The sequence below is a fragment of the Lonchura striata genome, chromosome 13 (genome assembly GCF_050655825.1).
Source record: "Lonchura striata isolate lonStrDom1 chromosome 13, ASM5065582v1, whole genome shotgun sequence".
NCBI lineage: Eukaryota > Metazoa > Chordata > Aves > Passeriformes > Estrildidae > Lonchura > Lonchura striata.
The window spans coordinates 4263589-4275840 of record NC_140715.1 but is presented as its reverse complement, the minus strand read 5'-3'; the positions used below and the strand labels follow the sequence as shown (position 1 = coordinate 4275840).

Sequence of the window (12252 nt, the reverse complement as noted above, 5' to 3'; positions counted from 1 at the left end):
AAGCCATTCCCTGTGCCCTGGCACTCCAGGCCCTGGTGAAGTCCCTGCTGTTGCAGTCTCTGACTCTCATGGTTATGACACTGATGCCTTTCCCAGTTCTCCCTCCTCAGCTGAAGGATCCTGATCCACCAGACCCTTCCTCACACAGGAGCTGTGTTAGACTTTTGATCATCCTTCTCCACCCCCAGTCTAATTCTATCTGAGGGATTTCTCTGGACACCCACTGCAGTAACCCTAACCCCCTGCTTCATGTTGTAGTGACCAAAACTACAAAACAGTCCCCAAAAGGGCTGTGGGACAGTGGGAGTGCAAAGTGCAGAAGCTGTTATGGACCCTGCAACTCACAGAAATTGTGGCATTTTAAATAACTGCAGGAAAATTCTCCTCAATCAGCTCAGCAGCTCCCTGCAAAGCTTTGGTGGACTGAGAGGCATAACAGGGGTGTCCACCCAACCCAGCCTCTTGAAAAGGAGTTCAGGGTGCTCCCCTCATGTGCAGTGATGCAAAAAACTCACCAACATTTACTCTGAGGAGCAGAATTCCCTCCATTCCTTCAGACAGTGGATGACACTGCCCTGCCAGGGGCATGCTTGACCCTTTGGAGAACAGGAGCCAAAAAGGCATGGGGACGAAACAGACAAACAACAGGTCAGGTAAGAAAAATACTGCCTCTTCTTTAATGTTCAAAGACATCAGTAAACAAACAGAACCGTACAGACAGAGGCTGAACCCCCCTCCCCAAACAGCACGTTCCAAACCACCACAGGCACCAGCTGAGGCCTCGGGAGAAAGAGCAGCAAAATCTGGCATTGGAGGGATGGCCAAGGGAAATCTCTGCTGGGTGAGGGCAGGAACAGAGCACTTGGAGGAAGCAGCTTCCCTCACCCAGCAGCAGAGCAACATCTGCTGGGTACAGCCCAGGAACTGTTTCCTCTCAGAGCAAACAGCCCAGATCTCTTGCTGACACACAGGAGGACCATGTGTGAACTTGGGAAACACAGCTGGAAGCTACATTAGAGGTGCAGGACACACTAAGTACTGACCTGGGCAGCCAAAACTCTGTTCCACAGGTATTTAAGCCTCCCAAGGAATAAACGCAACAGGGATGTTGTGTCCAACTCAGCCAAGTGCTGCAGAACTCGTTTGTAAATGCAGATGTGGGTGTGGGGGGAAGGAATGAGCCTGTGCTCTGCACACATCCTTCCATCCACTCCACTGAGCTGCTCCAAGGACATCCTGACCCCTACCCCACAACTGGCCTGGTCTTCTCCAATAATTCCTGGAGCTGTGGGGAGCATCAGCTGCTTAGAAGGGACATCAGGAGCAGCTCTCAGTGCAGGCTGCAGAGGACACCGGGCGGTACCTGAGTGCAGGTCAGGGAGAGCAGGATGGATCCCGAGTGCTGCAGAGAGGCAGAGATGGTAGGCACAGCTGCTCCAGCTCCCAGCTGGCTGGCAGGAGCCTGCAGGGGAACCATGGAGCATAGCTCAGGCTCTGAGGGCAGTCCCACAGCTGCCAGCCAGGACTCAGCACGGCTCCATCCCCACAGCGGTGACAGCCGGAACCGTGACATGGTGACAAGTAAGGCACTCACGTCACCTCTGTGCCTCTCCAGGTGGCAGGAGCCTGCAGTGGGGCTGTCTCTGCTGCCACCACACGCAGTCCAAGATGAAGTCAGGGCTAAACTGGCTCCTGCAGGACCCAGGTATGTGCTCCAAGCATCTGTGTCCAAGGCGGGAGGCCCCGCAGCCCAGGGCAGTGCCCTCAGATCTCCACGTCGCTCTCTTTGTCATTGTCGTGGTCACCGTCGTAGAACTCGTTGGGAGCTTCAGGCCTGGGGGAAGAGAAATGTCAGGGAGGGGAGAGGAACTGGAACCCTTGGGGCCTGAGGGAATGTCAAATTAGGAGACCACAAAAGTTCCCTGGGTTTAAACAAGAGACTCAGAAGTGACTTAGCTGCCCATGAAAATGAGATGGGCTTTAAGGTCCTTTCCTGTGGGAATCCAGAGCTTCCCTCTGGCTGCCCTGGGACCCTGGCAGGAGTCAGGAACCCCCCTGGACAGAGCCCCCAGAGACACTGGCTGTGATCTCTGTCCATGCAAAAGAGTTTTCAATCTTACAGGATGAATTACCAGCTCTGAGTATTTGATGTAAGTAATAATTAAGTGTGGCATAGGTGCAAAAGTAAAATTTTAGGATTCTAGATGAGGGGTCCAAAGGGGACAAGCTGGAGGAAATTGGGTGTGTCTTGTCCTTTTTCTCCTTCATGCCCTCCATGTCTCACTGTGGCGTTGGCATTTTCCTGTTGGTTCAGGCTGGGGACACACTGTCCAACGTAGGTGACAGATATTGGCACGTTCTTGTAAATCCAGCCCAGGGAGTTTCTGGTATTGAATGTTTGTCACATCCCACTGAGGGCAGAGCCCCACACGCTGCCCTGCAGGACAGAGCTGGGCAGGGCAGCAGAACATGTGAGAGATAAACAGAATAAACAACCCTGAAACCAGCACAGACCAATGATGGCTTCTGCTTTGGCAGGGGGGGCTGACAGACAAAGACTTTCTACAATCTCAGGATCATCAATACCTCAGATTCCGACACCTTCCAACCCCAAATTCTGGGATTCTATGACTTGCTCTAGGAGTTGGGTGGATTCCTCTGCACCCCCTCCCAGGGGCAGGAAGGGAAGCCCATTGCTCAGAAGAAGCTCTGGTACCTGTTGTAGTTTTCCTCGGAGCCCCTCTCCTCTGGATCGGGCTCATCCGTGCGGTTGTAGCTGAGCAGGTCCGAGGGGACGTCGTGGATCTGCACGCTGGGAGCGTGGTTCAGCATCTTCAGGTTCTCAAATATGGTCTGCCTGATCTGATCCAGGTACTGCAGGGACAGAACATGCACGGATCACCACAGTGGGATGTGTCACAGCTCTGTCACCTGCCTGCATCACTTCTGTGCTGGCCAAGAGCATCATATTTGTGCAAAAAGTCACTTGTCAGAGCAGAGTGAATTCAATTATCGACACTCAATAACGAACACTGAGACAACCCAGTTGTTGTTTCTCATTTTTTTTTGCCCTGGGCTCCAGCTGGTTTCACAGGACAGAGCGTCAACCATAGGATTTTGGAAATTCCAAGCTGACATTACAGCTTGGCTGCAAGCACTCACCTGCCTGGAGTTCTGATTCTCAATCCTCGTGCTGACATCAGGGTGAAGGGTGAAGTCTGGAGCGAAGTATTCAAAGTACTCTGAGATGGAAAGAGGCAAAGTTAGAGCACAGAGGGCCAGAAGCTGTGCAGAGAGCAGAGCTCACCCTCCCACCTGCCTGGGGGAGAGCAGAGCTTAAAAAGCACAGTGATATTCGACCCTGAGTGCATGGGATTAGACAAAACAACAGGAAATGGTGCAAACTAAATCACCCTGGCCACACACAGCTCTGTCTGCCCAGCAAAGTGGGTGGTGGGAGATCACAGAATGATTTGGGTTGGAAGGGACCTTAAACCTCATCGCATTCCAACCCCCTGCCATGGGCGGGGACACCTTCCACTAGACCAAACCCCATCCAACCTGGCCTTGGACACTTCCAGGCATGGCTAAGGCCATCTCCAAGGTCAGGAAGTGCTGACACGTTGGCCCTGGTCAATGCAGAATAAAACATGCCAAAAATTTCAGCTGAGTTCATGAGGAAAAAAGGCAACTCCAACTTACCACTGTATGGGAGCTCGTCACTAATTGGTTCATCCACGAGCAAGGACGTTTCATAAGTCCTGAAAACACGGGAAAAGAGGAGCTCAGGACATGGGAAATGCAGGGACAACTCCCACAGAAGTGCCCCAAGCAGTGCCCCGGGCAGGCAGAGGGGACTCACCAGCACCGTGCCACGTTCCGGACCGTGTAACCTCCTCCTCCCAGCACCAGCAAGGGGATGTTGAAGCTCTTCACGTACTCCACACACTCCCTGCAAACCCCAAAGAGGAAAATGCCAGAGCTGGATACTGCAGCACAGGTTCACGAGTCATAAATAACCCCCCTGAACTCCAACACCACCATGGCTGGTGTGATACACCTGGAGCTTCCACCCAGCAATCTCCAGCACAGGGGTTGGGTGAGAAAGGACCTTAAAATTCATCTCATCCCACCCCTGCCATGTCAGGGACACCTCCCACTGTCCCAGGCTGCTCCCAGCCCTGTCCAACCTGGCCTTGGGCACTACCAGGGATCCAGGGGCAGCCACAGCTGCTCTGGGCACCTGTGCCAGGGCCTGCCCACCCTCCCAGGGAACAATTCCTAATTCCCAATATCCCATCCATCCCTGCCCTCTGGCAGTGAGAGCCATTCCCTGTGTCCTGTCCCTCCATCCCTTGTCCCCAGTCCCTCTCCAGCTCTCCTGGAGCCCTTTTAGACACTGAAAGGGCCTCTGAGCTGTCCCTGGAGGCTTCTCCTCTCCAGGTGAGCATCCCCAGCTCTCCCAGGCTGGCTCCAGTCCTAGAACCATCTCCATGGCCTTCTCCCTCCTCCTTCACCATCCTTCTGCAGCACCTCATACAAAGCCTCATTCTCAGACCCCCTCCAGTCACACAAATGTTAAAAAACCCTCAAAAACTTCTGGCAAGCCAAAGCCAAAGGTCCAACCTCACAGCACAGACTCCTCAGAGCCCTTCAGGTGGTTTTTCTGTGCCCAGCCCTGCTGTACTTACCCATGGCCTCTTATACTGAGGTTAAAACATCCCAACCGGTCACAACCCAGAGAATCAGCACCACACTGGGGAACAGAAAAACAAGGGAATTTTGGTACTACTCTCCAGATCCACACCAGGGGACAGAAGGTTAACACAGACACAGCTCTCTGAGCCCTCTGAAGGCATGGATGTGTGCACAGAGGTTTGCTTCCTTACCTGCAGGACTATGCAGGTGGGCTGATAGTAATCTACCACCTGGTTAATGACTGGCTGGAAGAGGTGCTTATAACCTTTGGAGAGAGAGGTGGATTTGTCATGGCTCTGGAGCAGGAGGACCAGGAAACCCCTGGGGCCAAGGGGAAAGGGAAGGGAACACCTACTTTGGTCATCGATGCCATCTCGGAGGGGCACGTTGAGACAATAGTAACGGCCACTCTCTGCACCCACCTCATACATGTCACCTGCAAAACAGCACAGGCACAACAGCCCTGACACTTCAGAGCTGTGCAAAGGCCAGGTCTGAGCTGGGCTGAGTCTTCCCACCTAATCAGGACCCCTTTCTTACAAGCAACTACAGTTCTGTTCCTCTCTAATCACCTTCTTCCACCATATCCCCCTGCAGGTTGAATTTTGTGATTTGCTCTTTTCTACTCCAGCAGAGCTTCCAAGGGGTTCTGAAGCAGGTTCCCACTAGAAATTAAAAACTTACCTGTGCCAGGAAAGAAATAGTTGCCATATTTGTGAAATGACACTGTCATGACACGATCTGTCAGGTAGAAAGCCTCCTGCACCCCGTCCCCATGATGGATATCGATGTCGATGTACAGCACCCGGGGGTGATACCTGTGGGATACATCAAAGTTGGGATTCCAGCCATTTGTACACACTCAAACATCTTCCTTTAATGTGCTTGGAAGTTGCTATTTAAAACATTTTCTTCTGAGGTGGCTGGAAATGGATATTAGAACAAAAAGGTTTTTAGATGGGGCCAGAAATGTCTTGGACAAGAACTTGTTTAAGCGGCTGGGTGCTCAAAAGTTGCAGATTCTTATTTTCCATGTGCTCATAGTTAATCTTTAAGAGCTCCAGTGATTTTAATCATATCAGGAAATGAAAGGCAAGCTGGCATGGGGGAAGTGGGAAATGGAGCACTGTGTCCCAGCTGGTGAGCACCAAAAATTCCAGGCTGAGCTGAATTTACTGGAGAAGCAGCCAGAGACACAGAGTAAGAAGCAAACTCAAAATGCAATCACCTAGTGCAGAAATGGCTCCTGGAAACAGGCAACAGAGAACAGGGACATAAATAATATCCCATGAGGGGTAACTGGGCTGTATTTGAGGTCTCTGGTGGATGGGATTAGGAAATGGGAGTGCAGGGAAGGAGGAACAAGAAACCCCAGTACATCCCATAAATCTGACTGAGAGCAAGTAAACTTGCCAGCAGTCATGTAACTACTGTTTCATCAACTCCAAATCCTTTTTAATTCCATGACAACTTGTCTGAGGTTCAGTGACAATGAAGGCACTTTGAAGTACCAAAAAAAAAAAAAATCTCAGATCAACTCAAGACACTAAAGGTATTTCTGTAACTTTTCCTCTCATTCTGAATTTATTTTTCATTTCCTAAAGTGAAAAATAACCTAACTCTTTTCTATGGAAACCAAGTGTCCTTTGATCATCCATGTGCAGCCCAAATCCTGTTCTTAAGGTGCCCAACAAAGATTTGAGTCACTTTTGTGTTTCCAGTTAACCAAAATTTGCATTTACCTACAAAAGGCTCACTGTGGCAAAAGGGCTGAGACTCAGGAGCCCCTGAAATGGGATTGAAGAACTCTTCTGTACCCCTCAAGCTCCCTGCAACAAAACTGGAGTCAGATGTTCCAATGCTCAAACCCTTTCTTGTGTCTTAAGGATAAGGCCAGAACAAAAATGAAGTTTTTGGGCTTCTTGGATTCCATAAAGGCAAATGAGGCAAGGAATCAGAGAAAAAGGAGAGGGAAAGCACAAAGCAGCCAGCAGAGCTCAGCCCTTGGCCCTGTCCTTACTTGAGCAGCTCCAGGATGCCAATCACGATGTCATTGACATAACAAAAGCCCGAAGCCTGGAAGAGAGAGAAACCCCAAGAACTTTAGGATGAGATCAACACAGAACCCAGGCCCCAAAGACAAGAGGAATCCATAGATCTCATTACCTCAAACTTTTTGGCATGATGGAGGCCCCCTGCCCAGTTTATGGCAATGTCACAGATCTAAGAGAGGAAAGAGAAGCGAGTTGAAAGTGACAATATGGTGACAGCAACCCTGTACCCTCCTTCCCACTCCCACCTGCCCATCCCAGGGGTCCACAACACCCTCCTAGCTTTTCCCCCAAAGCTCCAGCTGGGTTCCAACAGACCAGCTCCTCAGCCCCCTTACTTTGTTGTTCAGCTGTGTTGCTCCCTGCAGGGAGGCCCCAGTGTAACGAGAGCAAAACTCAAAGAGGCCTGGAAACACTGGGCTGAAAGAGAAACCACATTCCAAGTCAGAACTTCTCATTCCTCCCTTCTCCTCCCCTTCTCTGCAGAGCACAGCCAGGAATCAAACTGGCCAGGGGTAACACCTGAGCAAGAATAAAGCTCAGTTTCCTGTGAAAGAGGTAATTTGGAATCAGGATCACTCTGACCCTGCCTGTAACTCACGGAGCCCCAGTAGGGGAGTGAGCTGGCTGCAAACACAGTGGGGAATGCAGGGAAACTGAGAGTGATTCCCAAAGGTTCCAAACCAGCCTTGAGAAAGCTTCACAGTTCCCAAAAGCTGTCAGAGTCTGTCCTGCAGCTCTGCTGGTGTGTGCCCACGGCTGGGACATGACGAGACACTGCCGCAGGAGAGGGGGGGACTGTAATAGCTCCCAATCCCAAAATGATTTGGGTTGGAAGGGAACTTAAAGTTTATTTCCACTGTCCCAAGCCCGCTCCAGCCTGGCCTTGTGCATTGCCAGGGATCCAGGAGCAGTCACAGCTGCTCTGGGCACCTGTGCCAGGGCCTGCCCACCCTGCCAGGGAACAATTCCCAATTCCCAATATCCCATCCATCCCTGATCTCTGGCAGTGGGAGCCATTCCCTGTGTTCTGTCCCTCCATCCCCTGCCCCAAGTCCCTCCCCAGCTCTCTCGTCAGCTCCTCCAGGTACTGGAAGGCCACAATGAGGTCACCCTTTCCCTTCTTCAGGCTGAACGATCCCAGCTGTCCCAGCAGAGCTGCTCCATCCCTCTGCTCAATCCTGGTGCCTCCTCTGGATTTGCTCCACCATGTTCTTTGACCCCCAGAGCTCCATGCAGCACTCAAATTCTTACCAAAGACAGTTGCCACACTCCAGAAGAACTGGAAGCCCTTCCAGAACAAGCAGAGTCTGCAACCCACAAAGCCCTAGTCTAGATCCAAAAAGGAGCACAGCAACACCCCCATGAAGGGAAAGGAATCAAGGAGGCTCCACACCCTTATCCACACATGTCTTAGGCTGGAAATGGGGGTCTGTACTCTATTCCCATCTGTCAGAGCTGGGGCACTATCCTCTGCTCATGGGGCAGTTTTTTCTTTATCCCTCCCACAGCCAATCCTCCCTCCAGGAGATCTCTGCTGTCCATGGCCACTGAGTGTCCCTGCATGGCTGAGAAAATTCCATCATCCATGGGGAGATGCTGTGCCCAGGGGAGGAGCCAAGAATTCCTACCTGGATCCAATCTGACCTGGGAACAGCACAGCAGCCTTTGCCCCCTGCATTCCCAGAGGAGCAGCTTTCTTCCCCCTGCATTCCCAGAGGAGCAGCTTCCTTCCCCCTGCATTCCCAGAGGAGCAGCTTCCTTCCCCCTGCATTCCCAGAGGAGCAGCTTCCTTCCCCCTGCATTCCCAGGGGAGCCCAGGCCCATCTCCCCCAGCCCTGGAGCTCCAAGGAAAACTCCCCCCTTGTGCAGGATCCTGCTCCAGCAGAAGCACAGCTGGCACTGCAGGAGGGCTGAGCCCCCCTGGGATGGGGCTGAGCCACCTCCCTGACCCACAGGGGACAGGGCTGCTCTGACTCTGGCAGGGGTTTGGTTTTGTTTGTACCATTGCATTTGTAATTTTAGTTTTCCTAGTACAGAACTGTTATTCCTATTCCCATATCTTTGCCTGAGAGCCCCTTAATTTCAAAATTACAACAACTCAGAGGGAGGGGGTTTGCATTTCCAGTTCAGGGGAGGCTCCTGCCCTCCTCAGCACACGTGTCTGTTCAAACCCAGACAGGGCAGGAGGGCCACGCTCCTCATGCTGCCTACACCAAGGCAGGAATGGAAGATTCCAGAAGAGCTGCAGGGCCCAGGGCAGGGCAGCTCCTGGGGGCACTCACCAGTCGTCACCCACGTTGAAGGCGTTGAGGCTCTTGGTGAAGCCCTGCATGTTGTTGGGGCTCACCCTCTGCAGGAAGTCGATGTAATCCTCGGAGTGGAAGCGGCACATGTCGTGCTGGGATGCCTGGTAGGGCTTGAACACCTTCCAGAGACAAAAGCAGGAGTTATTCCCCATCCAAACTCTGGTTCCTTGGGCTGGAAGGAATCTCAAGTTAATTGACAATGGCCTGCATGAGGTACATAAACAATCTGCAAACACTGGCACTTGTGTTCATTTGAATTCAACAGCTGCTCCATGAAATCTGCTTCTCCTTTCATTTTTCCCTTTCACAAATCCAAATCCTGCCTCTGCTGACTGCAGCTCTTGCCATAAATTTTCTTCCTACCCCAGGGCACATTCGCCTGCTGGGGCAGCAAAATAAACCACAGTCGTTCCTTCCATGGGGGGATCCTTCCTTCCTCACTCACCAGTTTAAGACCTTGATTTGGGGTGGTTCTGATCCCTCTGTAAGATTTAATGACAGGCTCCAAATTATTTGGGGAAACCTCCCAGACAGATGGAAGAGCTGCATAAGTTTTGTTTCCTTTGGAAAGAAAAATGGGGGGAATGGTCAGGGAGGTGGATGGACTCAAATCCAGGATCTTGTGGCAACACAGTTTTGGCACTTAGGGCACATCTCTCAGTAGAGGGGAAGTTAAAAATTAACACCACCATCTCTTATCAATTCAATTGATAAAAGAGATTTTCTGTGATTCCTCTTATTATTTTAATTTCTCTTATTTTAAGCAAGCACTTGACAGAAAAAGTGGAACATGAACACAACAGAAGATGCACAAGCTGGTCTCCAAAGGGAAATTCCTCAGGACAACTGCACCATGCTCCTGCTTTCTGTGCTGAGCAGAAAACCTGGTCCTTTTCAGAGCCACAATAAACCAGAACAATCCCATCTCCTCCTCTCCTGGTGTTTTCCATGTGGAATTTGGTGTTCCTCAGAGGTCTGCTGCCTCTGACAACTCAAACAGAGGATGAGGCAACTCCTTATTCCCAGGGATCCCCCAGGAATCCTGAAGTTCATTAAACCAAACCAGACCAAAACTGATGGCAAGGAGAGGAGAAATGGCTCTCACTGCACAGCCAGAGGCTCTGAGTAGGGATGTGGGGATCAAACAGAAAGGGAGGGGAAAACCAGGCTGGAATGTTCACCCAGCTGCTGGCAGAACAAAGCTGGCTCCTTGCAGCCTTCCCAGCAATCCCAGCCACGTTCCCGAGCTGGGGAAGGTGGGAAGAGGCAAACCCAGCCCAACAGGATCACAAGCTTTGGTTGTAAGGAGGCAGAAACAATGCAACCACAGCACAAAATCAGCAGGAATTTCCCAGTCCCAACGCTCCAAACCCCTGCTTTTATTTGCTCCTGACTTTGCCAGTCCCTGACTGTTTGGGGATGAAGTTTTCAGCTTCCCAGTGCAGCTTGTGGAAAACAAAACCCCTCAGAAAAAGAATTTCAAGACTGAAAATGTAAAAGAGCTCTGCCCACTGCCTCCTTCAGGAAGGGATTTGCCATTTAAAAGTGTTAGGTCAGAACATGCTTTTTGGTTGTTCCTACAAGGAAAAGCCTGGGGAAGTTTCTTGTGGAAATAATAATAATTAAAAAAACTCTGGGGAAGTTACTTGTGGAAATCCACACAGTGACAGTACAGATCTAGAAAAGAAACTTTGCGAAGACTCCCCACAGTCTTTCCAAGTGCTGCATTTCCACACAGTCACTGCCCTGGATGTGGTTTTATTTGGGAATTGTATTAATTAAGGAAATTTTTGTCATGTCTAAACACCTAAAATTCTTTTCATAGATTGCATCTCTACAGATGCCTGACCTCAGCAGCTCCTTGGAATCCTCTACAGCTGCACCAACAGCGCAGGACTGAGGTGTAAAACCATCAGTGAAACTGTCACCCACCCGTGGGGCCCAAAGCTCTGCAACATCACTGAACACATGAAACGTAAATTTTAACGAATTTAGAGATTTTAGAGGAGCTAAGATTTGAGTTAGAGATAAGCCTTACTAGAGTTAATTTAAATAAATAAAATAAATGAGTAGGCCTTGATGAAGTTAGGAGTTAGTAGTTAACTAATAATTGATTGTTTGTCAGCACAATGTTTAGTTAGCTGGGTTTAAAATGAAGAATACACAAACTGACAAATAGCTTTTAGGAACATAAGACAATTGTGGGCCTCCTCTGTTCCAAAACTAACTGAAGACAAGGAATGGGAGTTCTACCAACAGTTCATTTGTCATATTTGCATTGAAAAGGTAGAAAGGTCACAATGAGGAAGACTTCATTGACTTCCTCATTTTGGGACCCCTCCCCATGAAAGGGACACCGACCCATTTCAAGGGACAAAGTAGGCATGCTGAATAGCTTTTGAAATTATTAGCATAGGAAGTGAGGAATGGGATGTACCAAAATGATGAACATGTATTTGTATTTTGGGTATTCAATACTTGTATGGATAACAGGGCTCTGTAATCACTTGGAAGGGGAGGTGTGGATTTGGGAGCAATCCCTCACGCTGCCCGGCATTGAATAAACACACATTTTCTAACTTTAAACTGTTAGAGAGATTTTATCCGTCACAGTTGGATATCTGTGCTAGATCAATATCCATATTTCTTAAATAAATCACACATCATCCACCCGTGAGGATCCAAATCTCTACAACATCAGTGATCACATCACCCACCCGTGATACCCCCCAAATCTCTACAACATTGCTGAACCTGTCACCCACCTGTGGGGCCCCAAGCAGCCCCGGGGGCTCGGTGTGGAGCCCTCCTTGGTGCCCCGCCGCCCCCACCCCGCCCGGCTGGGACACGCGTGGCTTACGATCATTTTCTTGTAGAGGCCGTAGTGCAGCACCAGGCTGTGCGTGAGCGCCAGGCGGTGCGGCTTCATGGGGTGCCCCGCGCCTGCAACGGAACCGCGCGGGATCAGCGGCGCCACAACGGCCCCGCCGCCGCCGGGCACCGGCACCGCGCTGCGCACAGGTCCGGCCTGGGGGGAGAGGGGAGCGGGGCTGGGGGACAGCGGGGCTGGGGCACAGCGGGGCTGGGGCACAGCGGGGCTGGGGGACAGCGGGGCTGGGGGACAGCGGGGCTGGGGCCCAACGGGGCTGGGGGACAGCGGGGCTGGGGGACAGCGGGGCTGAGAGGGCTGAGGG

General features: G+C 51.0%; 2 protein-coding genes across 2 annotated transcripts in view; one reads left to right on the top strand and one right to left on the bottom strand.

The window, feature by feature from the left end:
• Nucleotides 1–649: 649 nt before the first annotated feature.
• Nucleotides 650–12252, bottom strand: part of HDAC3 (histone deacetylase 3) — an 11819-nt gene continuing 216 nt past the window's right edge. The window contains exons 2-15 of the mRNA XM_021550242.4: nt 11919–12001; nt 9035–9177; nt 7088–7169; nt 6865–6921; nt 6719–6774; nt 5383–5516; nt 5054–5134; nt 4890–4963; nt 4692–4756; nt 3863–3952; nt 3703–3761; nt 3163–3242; nt 2717–2874; nt 650–1834 (exon numbers count right to left, since the gene is read on the bottom strand). Of these exons, the coding sequence (XP_021405917.2) occupies nt 1765–1834; nt 2717–2874; nt 3163–3242; nt 3703–3761; nt 3863–3952; nt 4692–4756; nt 4890–4963; nt 5054–5134; nt 5383–5516; nt 6719–6774; nt 6865–6921; nt 7088–7169; nt 9035–9177; nt 11919–12001 (1232 nt within the window). The 3' untranslated portion in view covers nt 650–1764. The remainder of the gene's footprint in view (nt 1835–2716; nt 2875–3162; nt 3243–3702; nt 3762–3862; nt 3953–4691; nt 4757–4889; nt 4964–5053; nt 5135–5382; nt 5517–6718; nt 6775–6864; nt 6922–7087; nt 7170–9034; nt 9178–11918; nt 12002–12252) is intronic.
• Nucleotides 11981–12252, top strand: part of RELL2 (RELT like 2) — an 18411-nt gene continuing 18139 nt past the window's right edge. The window contains exon 1 of the mRNA XM_085591138.1: nt 11981–12079. The gene's annotated coding sequence lies outside the window, so the exon portion shown is untranslated. The remainder of the gene's footprint in view (nt 12080–12252) is intronic.